The 21,895-nt window shown below is 46.1% G+C and overlaps 1 protein-coding gene across 2 annotated transcripts in view; it reads left to right on the top strand.

The window, feature by feature from the left end:
• LOC144138682 (protein 5NUC-like) overlaps nucleotides 1-17,694 on the top strand; it is a 47,411-nt gene extending 29,717 nt beyond the window's left edge. The window contains exons 5-9 of one of the 2 annotated variants that reach the window (XM_077671082.1): nucleotides 6,457-6,663; nucleotides 11,783-12,043; nucleotides 12,777-12,935; nucleotides 13,935-14,132; nucleotides 17,391-17,694. In XM_077671082.1, the coding sequence (XP_077527208.1) occupies nucleotides 6,457-6,663; nucleotides 11,783-12,043; nucleotides 12,777-12,935; nucleotides 13,935-14,132; nucleotides 17,391-17,593 (1,028 nt within the window). In that variant the 3' untranslated portion in view covers nucleotides 17,594-17,694. The remainder of the gene's footprint in view (nucleotides 1-6,456; nucleotides 6,664-11,782; nucleotides 12,044-12,776; nucleotides 12,936-13,934; nucleotides 14,133-17,390) is intronic. The other variant, XM_077671083.1, reaches the window with a different exon arrangement.
• The last annotated feature ends 4,201 nt before the right edge of the window (nucleotides 17,695-21,895 follow it).

The following is a 21,895-nucleotide window of genomic DNA, read 5'->3' as shown; positions in this document are numbered from 1 at the left end:
TTAGCAAAGTCTCCCATCGCTCGTTAAGGCGTGTGGGAAGGGTTGGGTAAGGGTTGGGGGGATTGTCTCGGTGAAATCGCACTCTCCGATTACGTGCCGGAGCGTGCCCAATTGCCCACAGAAGCTACACTCGTTCTCGTATATCTCGGGGTACAATCTGCTTTGGAGATAGGGGTGCGGAAAGGATCCTGCTTGAATTTGCCTATAGATCGTTTGGTGCGCTGTGCTGAGCGATTTATGCGGGTGAGGGTACCGCCTTCTGCCTTCCCAGTAGTGGCTGGTGATGTCCTTGTAAGTCGTTATGGCGTGCGGTTCGTGCTCGTCTGCCCGGTGTTCAAGTTCTCGGGCAAGCTGGTGGGCGAGTTCGTTGCCTTCCAGCCCTGAATGAGCCGGTGTCCATATAAGTTCGACTTTCTGCTCGGGCGTGCGGCGCATTCCTCCCTCTAGTATTCTGAGTGCCATCAGAGACACCTGCCCTTTTCTATAGTTGGCATACGCTTTTTGCGAGTCCGTGATTATTTTGCTCGCGTTAGGCAGCGTGAGCGCCAAAGCTATTGCCGCCTCTTCCGCTTCTTCCGGGAATGCCGTTTTGTCAGATGCGCACGTCACCAGAGCGTCTTGCGTCGTGACCGATATCGCGGCTCGTGTCGAAAACTTGGGTAGAGAGGCGTCCGTGTAGAGGGTGATCCCCGTCCTATCTTGTTCTTCCACTTGTCTTAACGTTTCGATGAGTGCCTAGACCCTCGCCTCTCTGCGCCCGTAGTTGCGACCCGGTCTCATGTTTCTGGGCAGGGGTTTGCTCTCGATTTTCTGAGCCCAAACCTTGGGTAAAGGTGTCATTTTCTTGTGGTCGGCCTCTTGCCAGCCCAGCTTTGCCAGTACCATTCGGCCCGCCGAGGTTTGACTGAGCCCCATCTACTTAACAGCCTTGGCAAGTTCCCCCAGTTGTCCCTAATAGTGCAGTATCTGCTGCATAAGTTCTCACCGTACGTGAACGGGTTACCCAGCGTGTTGTGCTAACTGAGCAAAACTTAGCGGGACACAACCGAGCTTCTTGTACCCCCATACTGTGTCCGACTTAAAGGTGAAGCCGACTTAAAGGGATTGGTATAGGTTCCGTCTTTGTTAGCTGGCTTTCCCACAAGGTGTTTTTCATCCAGTAGGCCAGACATCTACGGAGGGTTATATACCCACCGCCAAATCTACACGCCTAACTCCGGCGGCAATGTCCACACTTGTCAACATTGTGGAGCCAAAACGAAATATTACGCTTATCGTTGCAATACCTCAATACAAAAGTGGTATTCGCAGCGTTATTTTTATTAAAAATGCACGGATGGTTGATTTAATAAAAATGCGCTCAGAAAAATACAAAAGTGGTCGCCTGCGATTTCCCTAGCGGCATTTTAAGAAATCAAACGGCAACACTAACGAAGGGTTCCACTAGATAGTTTTCACGTTCCGCTTGAAATGTACCTGGAGTAGGATTCCCTCCATTCACGAGCGTCCGCCGCGCGGCAGCGCTGGCATCGAGGCATTCGGTGTGGAGTAGTGGAACGCGGTAAATTTAAATTGACTTGAGCAAAGTGCTAGCCTGTTTACCTTGGGTGGAGCTAGACAGGAGAGGAACAGCATAAGAGGTGAGCGGGAAAGAGAAAGGAGGCATTTACTTGGCAGGGGTGCCAGACGACTATCGTCTTTCGTCGACATTTTCAATGAAGCGAGCAGATTCGCCGCAAATTTTCCGAAGCAGCTTCCGAGGGGGTAGTACGGATTCTCATAGTCCATCTGCTGTGGTTACGCAGACGGTGTGCACTGGATGAAGCTGGAATGAAGATGCGTTTAGGTATTGTTCTGTGGCACGTGGTGTCTTTTGAACTAGTTGTGTGTCTTCCCGTATTGAGGTTACTCAAATGTCTTTTCGGATGTGTAAGGAATGAGGTCCTTGTGTTTCTGAAGGGGGGGGGGGGGGGGGTTGCATTCACCAAATATCGTTAGGTGGTTCTTACTGTAGGTGTTATTTTAATACGTTGCTCATGTAAAATGGAATGCACCTCCTGTAGTTATTCGCTTGTATTATGAGCTGCTCTATCTTCGTGGAACTTTGGGGGATAACCCGAAAGGGCTTTTATAGGATTGTAGTAAGGCGGTGTGCAGCTTGGATTTTTCGGTCGACTCAAGGGCCAAATATGGCATGCCAATTCGATCCGGCTAATCAAGATTGCTAATGCGATCCGGCTAATCAATATATTTTTAGCTCGGCAGGGAGCTCACCTGCATACAACCCAGTGCAGGGGAAGGGAAGTAGAGGGGGAGTGGCAGGATAAAGTGGGAGAGACAGAGAGAGAGAGAGAGAAAGGTATAAAGAGAGCTGAGCTCATAAGAGAAGCATCGATATTTTTTTTTTCCAGAAATAAGCAGTTAGCAGTTCGTTACTGGTTGAGCACGGGAAATAAATGCAAATCAACGGTTTCCGTCAGGTAATTTAACTTATAAAGCGCTGACAACATCTTTTATACATTGCGAGACTGGTTGCTTAAAGTCACCTTCAGTTAGCAACCATATTTTCAGTTTCGTTTTCGAAAAGCAATGCTGCGCAATCAGCCAAGTCAATACCCTAGGATGGGAATACATTTATTATCAGAGCGGGCATGAATGCCGTGTTGGGGAAGGAGAGGGACACAAAGGAAGGGAGGGAATAATCGAAAAAAAAAACACTGTTCAAGGTTCAATCACTTGAAATGGTGGATAGAATTTTAAAGTCTGTAAACATATAGTTCGCAAATTTCGTGAAGAGATAGTGCTGCGTTTATGACAGGACTGGGAAAGGAACAAGATGCACTTCATGTGGGTAACTGAGCCACCCGTATGAGCTTCCAATCCGGCGTTCTCAGAGCGTGGATGCTGCTATTGGGAAGACGTTCCTGAGCCCGGTTTGATGCGTACCGCCCCCGAGAAATGTAGTGCTCACTGCAGGTGGTTAGTCGACCGATCCGACCTTGTGCTCCTCTGTTCGCCGCGAGCCGCTGTTATAAACAATACGTAAAGCATTCATCGCTCAGCTGTATACCCTTGCTACATTTAAGCCCGGGAGACCCTGGCTCGCGAGGACTGCACGCGAAACGGCTGCCGGAAAGACAGCCCCTATTTTTTATTCCGTGCTAGGTGCGCGCGAGAGAAGAGAATGTGAGAAGGCCGTGATCGACAGGCGAGGTCAGGCGAAGGCGCCCTCTCGAACGATTGCACGATATTCGAAATAGCGCTTGTCAATTCAGTAGGGTCTTCGCTCGCGGCCGGTTAGAAGGAGTCTGGGTGGCTGGTGTAGGCGAGCGGGCACACTGGCCGCTTGAGCATTTATGAACATTTCTCTTGCCGTCGGTGACAAATCATAAAAGTCCAAGCCAACCTCTTCGGCCAGAGAAAAGTTGTCCGAGTCGCCCATAACTTCGAGACGTAACAGCCAGCGTTGTCCGCGTGAGGGCGCCTTGCGCCAAGTTTTTACTCTATACCGCACCGGTGTTTCGCTCCTCCTTTAAGACGCATGGGCTACGTGATCAAAAATGAAAAAAGAAATGGGAGAGTGAAATGTCAGCTATATTTATTTGTTTTTCAGCAAATAACGCATAGTCGCTCGTTCTAAAAATGCCAAGAAGCCTACAAAACGTCTAATCCTTCACGTAAAAGAAAAGTTCATTCAGCCTTCAGTGTCCCTTAGATAAATGCGTAGCTTGACGGTTTCCTGCATGCTGAATGTTCAATGTGAAACACGCTGGATTTGATGCAAGAGTTGACAAAGTTTCTTGTGGATAGTTGCGATGGTTTGAAGACCCGATCCGTTTTTTTTGAGATAGTAAGACCAAGAATGCGGATTTCAAAGAGGTTTGGGACTGGTTTTTGCGGTATTTTTGAGGCCTTGTCTAGGAGGCTTTGTTTACGTTTTTTGCCTTTGTAGTGCGAAGCGTAACAAGGGGGACTTGTCCGGAACACCCTCAAAGACCTTGAGGGCAGATAGCGGTGTGCTTCTTCAAAGGCGTCTTGCATTGTACCTTGCTGCTCACCCAGGGGTGAGGCCTTTGGCATTCAGTGCGTGCTGCTGTTCGGGGATACGCTGTATTAGAGGTGGGGGGGGTGGGGGGGGGGGCAATGTAATTTATTTCTACGTTAAACAGAAGCGGGGAAATCACGGACCCTTGACGGGTACTGGAAGGGATTGTCCTAAATGCGGCCGAACAAAGGTGTCCAGTTTTTATGGTTGCGGTGCGGTTGGCGATAAACGCGGTGGAATAATCCTATATTCGTTGTCTGCAGTTGATGGACGCTGGTCCCTGTAGTGTGGTTTAGTAGGTGCCTTTTTTGAACGCACCGTTGCTGTCCAGGTCCAGGGTGAGGGTGCCACGGTTCTGTGTGGTTTCGAGCTGATTACGTCGTCTCTTATCTTTAGAAGTATATATTGGATTGAACTGTGCGACCGGAAGCCGTATATGTTATTTGGCAAAGGAATGTTTTTTTATAGCCCTGCCGCCAGCCCACTTGTCGTTAATAGAATTTTCCATGCTGGGGGACCTTATTGGACCTTTTCTCCTTCGCTCGCGTGTCTTTCTTTGAAGCTGCGAATGCTGCTTCTATTGCTATCAGCGAGAAATTCGCATCCACTTGGGTGTTGGGGGCACCTATGTATTATTTGGAAGAAGGTTGCTGGGTTACTGTCAACCCTTGCCTCTGTTTTCTAGGGTGTTTGGTCATGTCTCATTCCGATCCGTGGTAATTGGTGACAAGCCTGCGGAGTTGTCTTGTAACGGAGGAGATGCCAGGCTCGCCGGGGACCACAAGTTCCGAAGAGCTTGAATGAGAACAGCGACCAGTCCTTTTGGCTGAGATGCTCGCGTATATGGCAGCTGTTAGCTTTATTTGAGCGATCCGTACATGCAATTTGCGATTCGTCTTCCGTTTTTTTTTTTTTTTTCCTATGCGTGTTGAGCCTCCTCCTGTCCTTTCAGAGCTGCACGAGATTTGTCTATGGATGGGTAGTATTCGGTTAGCGGGATGTCATCTGTGCGTTTTCAAACGGCCTTCACCAGTCGCAGTACAAACTATAAGTTTTGAATAGCCCGCGTCGGCCATCCTTCCCGGAATATTTGCTAGTCGCTAAAACGAGCGGTCCCTGTTGGCTGTCTTCTAGTGTTTTAGTAGGGTGGTTGCAGATGTATGACGTAGTGATCTCTTCCCAAGGTTTCTGAAAGGCACTGCCAGGTTGTGTTCTTGGGCACATGTATCAGCGTTAAGTTTTGGGGTAGTGTTGCTTCAGATACCGTGGCACACGCGGACGGCATGGGTGGACGGTGTGGCACAAATGAAGGTTAACTGTCAAATTTTTTATAGTTGCTGACCTTTCTTGGTGTCACGATGGTCGCCACAAACAGTGTGGGCTGCATTGAAATCAGAAACTGTCACAAGATCCTGTCCTTTATAGTTCTTTGTCTGACAATTTTGAAGAGGTGGTATAGATTTAAAAATGGCTTGTGTTTTCGTGTTGGCGATTAGTTTAGAAAGAAGAGCCGGGGGTGTTTGAAGAGCAATGGCCTACATCTTCAGGTTTGTCCGTTCGCGTATGGTGGTGCTGGACTTTGTGTCGGTGATGAATATCTTATATTCACGGAGGCTTAATTTTTATGTACTGTTTATTTAAGAGCGATGGCATCCGGTGAGTTTTTTTGCGTAAATTGGATTCAAGAATTTCACTTGCTGGAGTAGGAACGACTGCTCAAGCGCCAGACTGTCAGTGTCTGGAAGTATGTTTTCTCTTGTCTAGAGGAATTGCTGAGTCGACGTTCCAAATTTGCGTTTCCTCGTTCTCTAAAATTGACCAGAAAAAATTGATTTCTGGCTCCTTTCACTCACACTAATGAAAGCGATTGTCACATGTATGTGACTTCATCAACGTTCTCTATGTTGGTAATTTTCGCGGTTTTCTAGGCTTCAGCTGATATTAACATATTTTTTGTTACAAAGAACGTTTATTATGATAATTAAATAATTTACTGGAGTAAGAATACTCAAAGCACAATAACATATGCAGCGGTTATTTCTGATGAGCAATCTTTTTTGTGCAACAGGGTAGATTTATTTTAGCAGCAGCAAAATAAATAGCAAGCTCTGAACGCTAGAGTTAACATAAAATCAATGACATCTCTCACCATATCTCCCTAGACTAAAAGACGGGGTCCCATTCTGCGTCACCCTTATACATTTTATGAACCTGTTTTTTTACATCTAAATGCATTGTCCCTAAAAGGGGCACTCAGACAAAGCACATATATATTAAAAATTCACGCGCTTTCCTTGCCACTGGTAATATATTTCTTGGCAAGCAATGTGCGTCAATGCATTTCCTTGCAATCTCACATACTTGACAAACCCTTAATGTAAATGTCTGGTACCCCTGCTTTTCTTCTTTAGGAACGCCACCGACGAAGGAGGATATAAGTATAGTAGAAGGACCCTATCCGTACGTTATCACGAGACGGGATGGTTCACGTGTCCTAATTGTGCAAGACTATCGCTTCGGCAAATACCTGGGCTATCTTGATATTCTGGTAAACCGGGCAGGACAGATAATCCAGTGGAAAGGAAATCCCATACTGCTCGACCAGAGTGTTCGTCAAGGTAAGGTTTCACATTTACTTACATAGAATATGATATATGCCTCGCTACATACGAAATGACCGTTTGTGCGCGAGCACGCACGCTTGCACCTACCGACCTAAAATCATTCCAGGCATCATCATCATCATCCTCATCATCATCATCACGACCTTATTTTAACCAATCTGAGCAACGCTATGAGTGGGATCATGATTGTGATCACGATAAGAAACCGTGGCTCGTCATCTGCTCCCACGCTTTGGCCAGTAGTAGAACGAGACACGACGTAGCGTACTGCTCGTATATGGCGGATCATTAGACCGCAGAAAATAAAATGACGCAATGGTCTGGGGTGGTGTGAAGTCGTCTTGAGAGAAAAAGGATTATGGTTACTCCTTTCGTCACGGGCCGCGCTATTCATCCGGCGGACTGTGGAGACGTATCCACCGAAGACATCGTAAATCTAGACAGCGTGTTTCAGGTTTGGGAGAGCGGTTTCAAGAAGAGCATGCGTTGGCAGCCGTATTCTATTAGGCCTTCCTATGAGAGGTCTGGCTGTGTGGCGTAATGACCGCTATTACAGAATTTATGAAATCGATGCTTTATTTTCTAATTTAGTTCTTTATATCAAGCCATCAGTGTACGAATCATCGACTTCAATATTAACTAGATTGTGCGATGAAAGCTCGTTATCCTAAATTCAATAATTGAAATTCGCGGATAATAAGAACTATAGGATCACGTCCGGCCAAAATGTATAGATGTCTATGTATAAAAAGGTCCCTTGAGCTCGGGTCTGTTCTGCCCTGCATAATTTGACACACGCGCCCCCGCACCGGTGGCTTGACACCCGACACCCTGCCGCAGAAACATACCCCCTGCCTACACACGCAGATACGCCGCCTCGGCAAAAAAAAAACACCATTCAGCCCCTTCCCAATCAAGATGCGAAGACTGAGAAAACAGCGGAGGTGGAGGTCTTCTCTAGATTTGCCTTCGCATTTTTTAGAGGTCTCCATCTTCTCAGTAGAATTGATTCCTCCAAGCGCACGTCGTCTGTCTCAACTAGAAGTACACCTGCACGTCAGAGCATGTCATCACATGGCGCAGCCAATTACTGACGCGCACCTCCCCACCCAAACATCAGCGCCGCGCCGCGCACTCTCCACACCTGTACGTCGGATCCTTGCCTCCTCTCCCCTTCCACTCAGACTCCATAGCTTAGCGTATTCCTCCTTTCCAATGAGGTGCACCGATTTTTGAGTGACGCTCAGAACGAATAGTACTTAAGCTTCAACTGCTACGCTGGTAAAAGCGAAGCTTTGTCAATGCTAACTGTCTCAAATCAAAGTCCACAAATTCTCCTAAAGCCCAAAATCCCAACTACCAAAGTTCAAAGTCGAAGTCTATTTCAACAATCCCAGCGTTAATATCCAACACCCACGCTACGAATACAAAGTCAGTGCTCAGCGCTCCGAATGCGATGATAGTGGAATCGGATAGACGTAAGCTTCATAATACGAAGGGCTCAGGTTCGATTCTGACCACGGGAAGCGTTTTGTAGCGTAAGCTACACTGGCCGAGGTTGAGCGGTTTCGCGTGTGCCGTGAAGGGCCGTTCTGCGCAAGCGCGAGAAGCATTGGATTGTTTTAGATCGGATCGGATTGGCTTGGATTGCATTGGATTGGATTAAATTGGGTTGTGTTGGATTGAAATCCAATGCAATTGGAGTACGGGTGCTGAACCTTAGCTCACGCTACGTATATCCTGGCATAGCTGAGCTAAGCCACTGCTATTTTTTTAAAGACTATATTCTTCCTTGGGCTACTTAAACCCAGAAATTTTGGTCTGTCTGTATGTCTGTTTGTCTGTCTGTCTGTCCGTCTGTAACTCGATTCAGCCACCCGGCCAAAGTAAAATGCTTACTGCGCAATAGTCCTATATACTCACAGAGAAATGTAAACGTCTAAGCCCGGTTTATATGTTCATACTTGTCACCTTTGTTGAACAAGAACAAGACATTACGCAAATATAAAACAGGAAGTTAGTACACAAGAGATATTTAGTGTTCCTTCATTAAAAAAATTCCTGGATGCTTGGTTGTTCGGTAGCAAATGATATTCTACATCTACTGCAGAACAACGCGTACCACCTGCTGTTGCCCGCGCCACCTCCGGGCGGCATATGAGGAATCACGCGGCAACAGCAAAGAAAGGTTCTACTAGCTAGGTTTCGCGTTCTGCTTGAAACGTGCGTGGAGCACGGCAACGCGGTTCTATAAACCTTGAAGACGGCGGCCTCTATTCACGCGCGTCTCCGCCGTACTGCAGCGCTGGCATCGAGGAACCCCGCCTGTAGCAGTGGAACGCGGTGAATTCAAATCGCCTTGAGCAAACCTTTAGTGTGTTTACCTTGGGATGAGCGCGACGGAACAGGAACAGCATGAGAGATGAGCGGGAAAGTGGAGGGGGGCATTTCCTTGGCCAATGTCTACAAAGACTATCGTCTTTTGAAGACATTTCCAACAAAAGGAGCAGATACGCGGCCATTTTTTTTCCTTGAGGCGAGCACTCCCCGCACGTGTTCGTCAGCTGTTCGCCACCTCACCGCTTCCTCTAAATGTCTTTCCCTAGCATTTTTTTTCTCCATTTTCCTGCCACGAGTTCTGAGTGACGCCAGGGCCGGGTGGAACTAAAACTTAAACGCACCGCTATTAAAAAGAACGGAGAGAGCAGGTAAGATACGATAAGATAAAACTATTCTGACAAGCGGGGGGCACGGAAAAAAGTGAAATTAATTCACTTGACAAAGTACGAACCCTGGTTACAGACAGCAACGGGCATTACAAAGTACATCTTTCCAGAGAAAATTGTTTTTGTAGCATCATTATACACAGTTTTTCATAAATAATTCTGCTGTAAGGAAGAAATTTTTAATACAGCGCTGTTTGCATGCTCAGTAGTAATCTTATTGGCGACGAGGTAGTTTAAGACGGAAGGCAAAGTGCGTCGAATCATTTGGTTTCCAAAGGTACTACTCGAAAATGGTACGGTCCGTATTAGACCATCTGAGGTAAGCCAACCTATGACACCCAAGGCCGACAATTTAGAAGACGTTGATGCGGACTACGTTGACGTGGAGGCGATTGCAATGGTGTGTGGGGCGCTGACAGAAAAGGACATCTAATGTCCGGTCACATGCGCCGAACCTGTCACTTCCAGTGAGGACGCAAAAGAGAAGGTCGGAGCACCAGTGGGGCAGTCTGCGCGGAAGTCATAACTGGATTTATTGCCAAGTGTCCATTTCTCACTTTTTAAGAAGGTGTAGAAGAGGCTTTGGAATACAATCGATCGTTGGAGCAAAAAGGTCTGTCTGCCGCATTCAAGTAGGAACGGGAGACTGCAATCACGAACTCCTTCAAGTAATACATCGCTAATATGCGGTACTGCTGGCCAATCAAAATGAAATGTTGTTGTACTTCACTTGCATTAGGTCGAACTTTCATTAGTTTAGACGGAGATGGCTCCCCCTTGCGAATATAAGCCCGAGTCTTCACTGTATTTGCAATGCTGGCGCGTTTTTCTATTGCCAGTCTGCAAAAGCATCAAGCATAGGCAGTAAAGAACTGTAAGGACTGATTTTCCTTGGGAAAATAAAACAGCTGCTTAGGCTACGTTTTTTTATACATAATTTACAAGTAATGATATAAAATTGCGCCCACCGCAATATTACCTCGTACGTGAGGACTAAAGTTGCTTGTCAGATCTCCCGCAAAATTTGATGCATATCCAGTCCAATTGCGAAACGAAATGACGTATGAGGTAATGTTCAATTGTGCATGTCCAAGTGTATCTAAATTTATTCGATTTATTTTTATAAAAGGGAAAAAAATCGCAGCTTTCGTACAATGGTCCAAATTCTTGTTTCTACACGTTATGTAAAAGCAAGAACGATGAAAACACATAAAACGTTTGCCAAAGTTTCAAGTTGGAAACATTTTGAATGGGATAAAAGAAGCTCTGCTCTCTGATCTTTAAAGGGACCTTGAAGAGAAAACACACGTTTAATTCATTCAAAAGATTGCCTCGTTAGAATCATACTGACACCACTTTCAACGTAAACTTCGCACAAACAAGATACATAATAAGGAAAAAAGGGAATGACCATGCGACCCACTAGCTCATTTCCCGCAACAGAACCTATGATGTCATACCAGGCAGCTCTGAGATTGTCTGAGAGCGGCAAAAGGAAACGCAAATTAGGCAGAGCTCATAAGCTTGCCGAACGACCTATTTGCGCTTAAATTTAGGGCACATTCTTTTTAAAGCCCTAAGAGTGATGACACAACCAGTGGAAGTTATGAAAGCACACGTTAACATAGAAATACCGATGCGTGTGCTGCTGTTGGTACTGCGGGCACTACGCTTGGTTTAGCTGCAAGGGACTGCGCTGACTGCGGGGCTTTGGGGTTGTTTCAGATGACACTGGCCGATTAACGCAAGCGACGATGTCTTACGTGACCGGATTTGTCGAGAGAGCACCACGTCTCACGAAACGATTGTCTCCGTGAACAAAACAAGCCTGGTACAAATACGTTTACAAGCAAACGAAAAGCAGAAAATGGCTTGCCGCAGTGTGGTGGCGCCATCTAGGTTCACTAACGGTAAACAAGGCCCTGTGATGTCATTGCAGATCACAAAAACGCATGATTTAACGGTAAAATCAAAATTTTAACTTAAAATAACTCATTTCTCAGTGACCAAAGCATTGTTTGCATTCGGTCAAGCGCTGGGGGCACTATAAAACACGAAATCTTTCAAATAACACAAAGTTGTGTTTTGTCTTTATTTCTCCTTTAAATGATATGGTGCGGCGTTCGCCTACGTACACGGAAACATTTTCTTTTTTTCTGCACATCCCGGCATTCACCTCATGCTCACCATCTTCAGCTTGACCCCGCTCCACTCTAATTTCTGTGGAGTGCTAAATATGAAAGTAAAAGTGTGTGTGCGTGTCTTTGTGTGTGCTTGTGTATATATAAACCCAAAAGGTAGGATAATATCGCTTTTCCACCAAGTTCCCTGAAAAACGTAACAACTGGCTTTTGCCTTTCCTTCTTTTTCTCCTCCATGCTCTCAAGATCAGAAGTTCCTTCGCGCATTGATGCCGTACAAAAGAATCGTGGATGCTGCCATTAGGAAAGTTGTGGGCTCAACGAAGGTGTTGCTCGAAGCCAACGAGAAAATCTGCCGCTTCATGGAATGCAATTCGATCAATCTCATGGCCGACTCCTTCCTTGACTTCTACACCAACAGGAGAAGCAAGCTGGACTACGCCTGGTCGGACTACAACGCCGCCGTCGTCAATGGAGGGATGGCCCGGGACTCCATTAGAGAGAACTGTAAGGCCGTCGTTGTAAGCACGTGGCTGACTACAGTTTACGCATTTGTATAGCTGAGCTTCTTTTGCTGATTAACAAGTGCCGGCGCTCCCATTCAGGTCCTTTCTTCTGCAATGCCGTTATAATCACTCTTTTATGTGTTGTTGTTTTTTTTTTTCTCTCTTTTAAAACCACACCCAAACGCTCAAGTACCAAACAACACAACAGGCAATTACACCAGACGATTAAATAAAGTGTTTTCCACTTCAGAAATGGTAACTTCGCAAAAGGGAAAATCAAGGTGCGGAAGACATCCGTGCTAATTGGCAGGAAAAGCCGCTCTGGGGCTTACCGGAGCACACTACTCTCGAAAAAAGTGCACATCAGCTTAAGCCTAACGCGCCTTCTTCAGGAGGTAAAATGAGGACGAGTGATTTCTGTATATTTCCGTAAACGTGTACAAAACGGCTTGTTACGGCGGGGTTAGCGGCCGGCGTTGCCAATTCCTCCCGCTTTGTGGTTTCCTCTTCATTTCACAATTTCATGTGTGTTGAAAACCGTAACTTCAATTTCATTAAGCTGTGCAGAGAAGGCAACAGTATTGACAATATATAGTCAACGACGCCTAGGTGAAGTGATATGTTAGTATTAATTGCTCAGCAATGGGCCGTAGTTTCTGCAGAGTGGGTGAGGACACAGTGCAACGTTTTCGCGCATTTCGCACAATTTACGACTGCTGTTCTTTTTCTTTCAGCCAACGTCACGTTGGGGGACCTGCTAGGTGCTATGCCATACGACAGCGAGCTCGTCACCATGAACATGACCGGTGCGCAGTTGTATCAGATGTTTGAGTACGGAGTTTCAAACTTCACCTGGTGGCCTGACCTAAATGGAAAGTTTTTGCAGGTGTCGGGTGAGTATTTCCACTGCGTGCCCACGCAGAAAAACTACAAAAAGATATGTCCCTAGGGGAACCGCTTCTCCGCTTGCAGTTATAATTACAATTTAAAATTTTTGTCAATTTGGGCAACATAAAACTTAAGTTCAGATTCAGGCGCTGATGAGCACCCACGAACACGTTAACTGTAGTAACCTCCAAAGGAAAAAATTACTCCCACCTCCCCTCGCGGGAACCCCTGTGTAGATGCGACGCATAAGGGGTTCCGTTGTTGTTTCCGTTAGGTTGATTCTACCATCACGTGAAACGTGCCGTGAACCCCCTGCCGCGGCTATGACGCAACGTGGCGCGGCTATGATGCAACACAATCCAACACAATCCACTTTAATCCAATCCAATCCAAATCCAATCTAATCCAGGTCAAACCAAGCAAAGCCAAGCCAAAATCGGATCAATCAAATGACCCTCGCGAGAGAGTGTTCGCAGTCGGAAAGGAGAGGGGGTGAGCGGCGGAGAGCGCAGCTCGCGCGGCGAGGAGAATGGGGGAGGGGTGTGGACGGACAACAGCAACGCCGTATGGAGGGACAAGGCGAGTGAATGAGATGGAGTCGCATCTAAAACCAGGCGCTAGACTGTTCCCTTGTGGAATTGGTGGAATGAGGTGAGAAACAAGGAAACTTTAATCATACCAGCTGAAGTTGTCAGAACATTGTCTTGCATTATGTTAAACAGAGTAATCGGTGGCATTCCAACAATGGTACGTGTTATTAAAATTAAAACGATTGTTGACCCAGTGATTTGACAATGTTTCCCACTTTGAAGTTGCCTCCCCCAGTTTCTCAGCGCGTATATCCTCTTTTCCTCTTCCCCAAAGGAACAGGTCACTTCATTGATTTACACGAGGCTGTACACCTCAATTGACTTTGTTTTTTGTGTACTTGATATTCCAGCAACGTCCACGCAGTTTAACCATCGCTATCAATTTTTATACTAAAAGACTCCCCTCTCCACCAGGAATGCGTGTGATCTACGACCTCGCTCGCCCGAACGACCGGCGAGTGGCATGGCTGGGGATTTTGTGCGCCCGATGCAGAGTGCCAAGGTACCACGATGTTCTGCCTAACAGGAGGTACCACATCATCACTACCTCTTTCATCGCCAACGGTGGGGATGGCTTCAGGTTTGACAAAAGCATCTACAAGTACAATGAAGGTGAGTGAGTGACCAATTCAGTTTATTCCTTCTTTCTACCCTTCTCTCTTGCACGCAAGGCTCATAGGCCATCAGTCAAAGCGCGCTTACGGCTGGGGCTATGTCTACAGCTATAGATGCTTTCCGATCGCGAGCTGCGTTTGCTTTCTCAGACGAACAGCGCGTTACCCATTGTTGAACGGCAATATGACGAGTTATACCGGTTTTGTTACATTCAGAAACTCCATGGCGGATACCTGAACCCGGCGGGGACCACGAAATTGTTCGTTTTTGCCGATGCTCGAATGTTTTACCAATTCGGCTATCTGGGCGACTGTGTTATCCTTCACTTTTTGGGGTATTTATATTTACTACAGCTGTATCTGACGCTCCAGGGTGGTAGCCAGAGCCACTCTGACTGCACTGGGAGAAGGGGACCTTCTTTACAACCCCCGGGGCATGACTCGAACGTCTGCAGCCTGTCATGAGGGGAAACTGGCGGGAAACCCTCTTATGCTACCTTGGCATCGAAACTGCCAGAACCCAGACCCTCGCTAGGCTTTCGCAGAATAATATGGTTAGAAAATGAGGGGCTCGTTGAGGAAAAGCATTCGTAAGGCATTCTAGACCAAATCGAAAGGCGTGGGTTCGGTCCCCACCCTGGGCGCGTGTTTTTCTTCCTTTCTTTCCTTGTCGCATAACTTTAAAAAGTGCTAACTTCACTAACCGTAATTTAAAAAAGCATAATCATTCACCTATGCCTCCTTAGGCGTTGACGACTGCCAATCTATCTTTCTGTATTTGCTCAACGGGCCCCTCATCTTTGGGAGAGGCTTTCGTCGTGCAGTGCACACAAACAAGCTCGTGATAATGATGATGATTATGACATACAAGGTGTGCCAGCTATCATGCACCAATATTTTATAAAAGAGCAAGGGCGTTACTCGAAGAAACCCTAGTGCATAATGTTTGCAGCACTGTGGAGAAGCGGACAGTATTTTTTTTTGTTAATAAGACATAACTAATTATTTGTAATTAATTATCTAACTCGAGAATTACTATCCTATCCACTAAAGTGTCAATGAAGCACGTGTAGGTACCCACGAGGGGCATCTAACTGCGCTATTTTCATCGACGAATTAATTGCGTACTCATTAATTCTGAATGATAAAGAAAACCCGCGAAATATGAAAAATACCACGTGACGGCGCTTTCGCGTGAATTGTAAAGCAGCTTCACCAAATAAGCTGATAGAAAGCAACTGCTTCGCCTGTCACCCGCCCGAAGAGACAGCCAATCACCTTGATAATGGCATGCATGGAAGGAGCAGCAAAAGCAAGTTTTGCGGGGTGCGTGTGCAGATAAGGCTTAAACTCGGTAGCGATTTCCTCTTTCTTTTGTTTATTTCATTATGGCTAACTCAGAGGCAGCTTGTTTGAGGGAATTTCTTTACGATGCACGCGGAGGCGCTGTCACGTGGTATTTTAAATGCAGAGCATTTCTTTAACTCACGATGTCACCCGTTCTAGGCGTCCGTAATAGTCCGCATCGCTCGCAGGTGCGCCCTCTCCCCCGCTCCTCCTCGCCTACTCTCCGCTCACATCGCGCGCTCCCTCCGCGGTCGGTTCGCGCCCAACGGGTGGGGGCGCGCGCGTCGCGGGATCAACAACATCTGTGGCGTGATCGTGACGTCAGCATCGCGCGTGCGTGGCGCGATCGTGGAGTGATAAAGGCGGGTGTCGGCGAGGCTGGAACGCACTCATCGCAGCGCTCTCTCGAAAGCAGTTGCCGTCGTCGAGTCTCCATTGCACGAGATGGAATCAAGACCTTCAACCAGTGGTGCTACGCAATGAAACAATAACGTAACGCAAACTACTTAACGTCGTGCGCCCCCGGAAATGCTCTGCATTTGATCGTGCCCCTCGCGAGGGGGATGTTTACATTTTTTTTATATTTCGCGGGTTTTCTTTATCAGTCAGAACAAATGTGTACGCAATTAGTTTGTCGCTGAAAATACCGCAGCTAGATGCCCCTCGTGAGTACCTAAAAGTGCCCCATTGACACTTAAGTGAATAGGAGGGTACTTCCAGAGTTATATAATTAATTACAATTAATTTGTTAAGTCTCATTAACGAAAAAAATGCTGCCTGCTTCTCCACAGTATTGCAAACATTATGCACTAGGTTTTCTTCAAGTTACGTCATTACTCTTTTTTTTTTAATCTTGGTGCATGATAGCTGGGGCACACACACACACACACACACACATATATATATATATATATATATATATATATATATATATATATATATATATATATATATATATATATATATATATATATATATATATATATATATATATATATATATATATGAGAAAGGCACGTTCAAGTTTGAATCTGAGTGCTACATTTGTGGTGAGTGCCACTATTACACAAGAGTTTCAGACTGCAGCCCAGAGAACAATACGTGCTGATCCCGAACTGCCGGCTAATTAACAGGAACCATTTCACTCTCACTCCTGCTGCTTATGTGCAGCGTGAGCTAAACGTCCTTCATTTCTTCACATTTGAGGTGTTTGGAAGCCAACAGCGCAACCTTGGCCTTGTTTATGTAGGTAGGGCCACGCGCTCGCAAGTACACTTTAAGGGTGACGGATGCTAAAAAGAGTGGTTTCAAAGTTTCCTCTTTGGAAAAGGCAGAATTATAACACGACCTGTCAACTTAAGCTAGTTCGCCTTTAGAAGCGCCAGCTAATTCCTCAATTATAGTTGGGCTCTCAATGCCTAACGTAACCGCCTTGACCTGAGCAGGTTGATAGTGCCAACAAAAAATTGTGGCAAGTTCTTTTTGTACAGTCAGTATACGGACTTATCCTACGACATAGTTATGGTTATGTCGTACCATTGCATTATTTATTCTAAATGTTTGGTGCACATCTTCGATATTGGGCACTACTTCCGGTTGAGTAGTGTAAATATTTGCTTCTCACGGTACAGCAAGAGATTTCAAAATTGCAATTTCTGCTTCATAATCAGTCGTTTCTGGACCTCGAGTAAAGATAACACTCATTATACTTACTCAAAATCCGGTTTTACGCCTTAGAAACATACAAAATGGGAGACATCATAACATTTCTCACGGACGACATTTCCACGTTCGTTTTGCACGAGGCTGAGTTTAAAACTTACAGTCTAAGTGAATTTGACGGTGTCCGCATAATTTACATATTTAGAATACGTTGCTAGCTTCATGTGGGTGCAACTCTACATTACAGGCTTCAGCTCATTCGACATCTTCACGAAGTACTTCACCAAGATGTCTCCCATCAAGACACCGGAGGAAGGTCGTGTCATAGTGCGCAACCTTCCGCCAAAGCCAAAGACTTCCTCTCCAGGTTCATCCCCTACTGGAGGGTTCGTTTACGGCATCACAGAACGGGAAGAGTGGAGGTCCGCGAGAAGAAACTATCTTTGGTGATCGCAGCCTCTTTTACTGAAGTCATGAGCGCCTTCCATCTCGCCTCTAACGTCTTCGACAATGTAGAAATTCTTGCCTTGAATAAAGGTAATCTCGTCATAGTTTGTCTGAGTTGTCTCACAAAGTCACTTCTTAATTAACCTTTTAAACAGAAGCGAAAGAAAACTGACCCTTTTTTAGGAGCAGAACAAGTGTGTGCGAATTCGTAAGAATGGCATCGCGATTCTTAGATACAGATTTATTTACTTAGTCTAGGCGTCCCATGCTGTAGAATTGTAATAAATGTTGTTTTCACGACCAGCACAAAGTGACTTCTTGATAAAGCCAAACGTGGGCTTCAACGAGAATGCCGTTCACATATCTAAGCGCTCTTAGCTGATATATGTAGCCCTAAAGAATATCTAACACACAGTTTTAGGGTTTTGGCCTAAACAACAATGCTTGGGCGGGTCTGCATTTCGGAACAAAATGGGGTTTCTAGAGATCTTCCAATAAATGTTTCATGCTTCATTTACCAATTTGATTTTTGCCAATAAATGTTATTCCTACGAACGCACAAAGCCGAATTGAAAGATGTAGCCCTGCGACGCCGGGAAAAGGGCAATTTTTTTTTTCGTGCACGCGACTGTACTCGTGTGAACCTCGTGTGAACAGTGTGAACAGTGTGAACAGTGTGAACAGTGTGAACAGTGCTCCACATACCAACGACCAGTGCCTATGTGAACACTCAAACCGTACCTGCAGCTAACCGGAAGAGGAACTCTAAACGATTACAACGTCATGTGATCATTATTTGTAATACGGGTCTTCCCTTTTCCTTTACCCCCCAACCCCCACCAGGGCCTCAGGCCTCTTCCCAAATAAAGGTCATTCATTCATTAATGACACGCATGACAAGCTGAAAATGCCTAACAGGTGACGTCAACGCCTAGCCACTCTGCTAGTTCAAACGGCTTCAAAATTCATGAGCCCATTGTGATTTCGGTGTAGGAGCTCAATATTGAGGAAATTTTTAACAGTTACACTACGGAGAGAGTGAACTGCGGTGAAATAATTTTTCAGATATTTATTTTTTTATCGAAGGAGATTTGAGATATTCAGCTGATTTTTCTTGATATCGCTAACTTACTCAGGTAGCTAAATGCGGTTCTAGAACATTTTGCCATAGCACCCACCTATAGGGAACATCAGAATTTCGGGAGAACTGCGCCTTTTTACACTTTCCTCAATAACTATACAGTCCGTTCATATATCCAATTCGTTATTGCTTGAAAATGGTGCCCACACATTTGTCGAAACACCAATAACAATTTTTGTCCTAACATGCGTTTAAATAGGCCAGCGGGATTTTGCAAGTTACACCCCTCTGGACGTGGAATTCAGCTAAATTTCGCATAGCACTCGCTATCTCTTGGGACTTCCTGCAACCACGCGCCTCCCGTAGAAGTCCATGTTATCTATCATCAAACTATGACTGGTGAGTATCGTTAGTAGCCGTTTGTACCATCTTAATACAATTTGTTTAGGGAGTGTACAATAAAAAAACCAGTTCCCGGCGTTCCCAATTACCACACACCTTCCTGTGAAAGCCCACGTACTGACACCAGGCGGGTCTTCCTAATAGTGTACAACTTCGTGGTGAACTACCTAATTACGGAAGTAGCAAATAACTGGACAAGTTCTATACCCATTAGTGTCATTAGCTAAGCGGCCCACCCAGGCATCGTCGGGTACTACCGCTACTATACCATATACGCACTAAGGGTCGCCCGAGGTCTCGATGGAAGGATGAACTTCGGAGACTTGGGAGCAAAGGATGGACTCAGCTAGCACACGATATACAATAATAATAACAATAATACTTTAATAATGACATGATTACAATACAATACAATACAATACAATACAATACAATACAAGACACGGGCCTGCCAAAGCCGCAGTGTGCTTGAATGGCAGTGCCTGGCAGACAGCGAGAGAGAGAGAGAGAGAGAGCTCTTTATTAGATGAAAGCAGAGAGGTTTGCCGGCATGTTACCGCCTGCATGCTACTCTGCGGGGATGGGGAGAAGGGAGTAAAGGCCCTAAAAGAAGTAGGGCAGCGACAGACCCATCAGAGCGACAGTGGTTGGATATCCTTGGTAGGGGCCTTCACCCGCAGTAGGCGCAACCAACTGCTCTACTCGATGATGATAATGGTGACCGCACGTTTCAAACAAAAGTGGGCGTTTTCAAATTTCGATGCAGTGGGTGTTTAAGCCTTGATATTGAGAGGGACATTATTTACTCTATTAATCTTCCCTTGCGGTTAATCTTTATTGGAGTGCGCTGTAATAAAAGCGTCCTAACCATTTCTGCTGCCTAGAAGAGGACAACAACGAGGAGCGACAGCACCCTGCTTCGATCGTCTCCCCCTCCAGCCCTCGTTCTAGGCTCCCATACCTGATCGACACCTAAGACACGCAAGTACCGTGGCAGAGCGTGGTAATCCTGTGGAGAAGAAGCCGTTGCGGAAAAAGCTGCTGAGTGGATGCCAAGGTAGGACCTTTACCATTCCGCAATGGCCGGCGTCTCGGACAGAGAATGAATCCGCTCGGGTGTCCAAGTGATCACGATCGCAGTCCGACGGCGCTCAAGCTTAGCACTTCAGCCATCGCTAGAGTGCCGTCAGGCGACATCGGAATTTTAAGTGCACGGCATTTTAGGGACGCGCCTTGTCGTCGTAGCTCGCTCGCTGGACCAAAGTAGAGCGACAGGGCGTCGCGTGGTAACGCTGTCGTTCACGGCGTACCCCAGAGGCTTTGATTGATTGATTGATTGTAACGTTTTAACGCGCCGACGCAATGCAGGCCATGAGGCGCCCGTAGTGGAGGGCTCCAGGTCAATTTTGCACACCTGTGGTTCTTTAACGTGCCCCGAAATGTCACACACACGGGCGTTTTTGCTTTTCGCCTCCATCAGAGAAGCGGCCGCCGCGGCCGGGAATCGAACCCGCGACCTCGTACTCAGCAGCGCAACGCCTTAGCCACTGAGCCACCGCAGCGAGTCCAGAGACTTCGAAAGCCAAGCGGTTTATATAATCGTAAGCTTTCGAAACTCGTGAACCGCTGGCGCTTGTCATACATCTCCCCGTTGTTCAGCGCAAAGAAAACTATAGGTACACTTGAGGCAAAATATACGTAATTAACCGAAAGCGCCCGCGTTCTATTAGTTACGAACGCCCGTTGGGTTGGTTTAAGCGAAAAAAAAGTGGCAGTGCAACGCCGGCATGCGCGGGAGGAAAAGCAAGCACCGAAAGAACAGAACTCCCGCTCGCGCCGTTTCAGGCATGAAGCGCGCGAGCACTGCGAAGGCGGGAATGTTGATTTGCATTGGGTGAGCGGATAAGGGCGTTGGGTAGCAGTGAGCGGATTTGCATAGGGTGGCAGCAGTGAGCAGATAACGGCGCTACAGCCCATTATGGCGAATCACTGCTCTGCACTTACTTTCACATTGAGTGAATTTTTATACTATCTTGAGTTGCTTCTTTTCCTACCCAGATTTCTTCATAATAACCATTTCGGAAGCGGTACTTTGAATTAGGGGCCCTATTCGCTATTAAGCTAGCGCAGAAGTTTCAAGCACCGACTTCAATGTTCATTGTTAACAGCATCAGGTCGTGTATTTAATTTCCGTAAATCATGTGCGAACAAAAATGACTATACTTTTTCTGTATTCTTAGCAACTGTAACGCTTCATATATCAAATACCCACAATGCATGTCGAAATTACTCTTATTTATTGTCCCCCGTATTTTTTGAAAGCTGAGTAATTTGTGGAGGCGAAATTAAGTGCCTCGGCTTCGTACCATTTGTTTTCGTTTCGGTTGGAAACACATGTACATTAAAAGTCACAAGAGCGAAAGTAGTCTTCTGCGTTTTTTGATTACACCGGATTAGATCATGATTAAAACAGTGTCTCATTAGGTCTTGATTTGATCATGATTAGACATTAGTGTAAAATAACAGAGCAAATAAAATTGACTATGCAGGCAGTTGTTCCGCAACTGTACAGGCGTAAGCAGGCCTCCATTACGCTTAGGTAACTCACCTACGGGTGGACCTAACATGTACGTAAGTCCATGTGGGATGGTTACTGCTTATTTGTAAAAGAGCTGGGGCGTAGCCGCGAATGCCTGAACTTGTGTCTTAACGCGAAGGCAATAACGCCGTAGTTTAGTCTAAGCCTGTCGGTGGTTCGGCGGTTGAATACACTTTCGCAGCTGTTTATTAGATCGAACACTGGCGTTTTAAACTTTCGCGCA

This window comes from Haemaphysalis longicornis, unplaced genomic scaffold, assembly GCF_048455015.1.
Source record: "Haemaphysalis longicornis isolate Haplotype H1 unplaced genomic scaffold, Haemaphysalis longicornis Haplotype H1 scaffold_5, whole genome shotgun sequence".
In the NCBI taxonomy this organism is placed as follows: domain Eukaryota; kingdom Metazoa; phylum Arthropoda; class Arachnida; order Ixodida; family Ixodidae; genus Haemaphysalis; species Haemaphysalis longicornis.
This window is presented reverse-complemented; position numbering and strand designations above follow the sequence as displayed.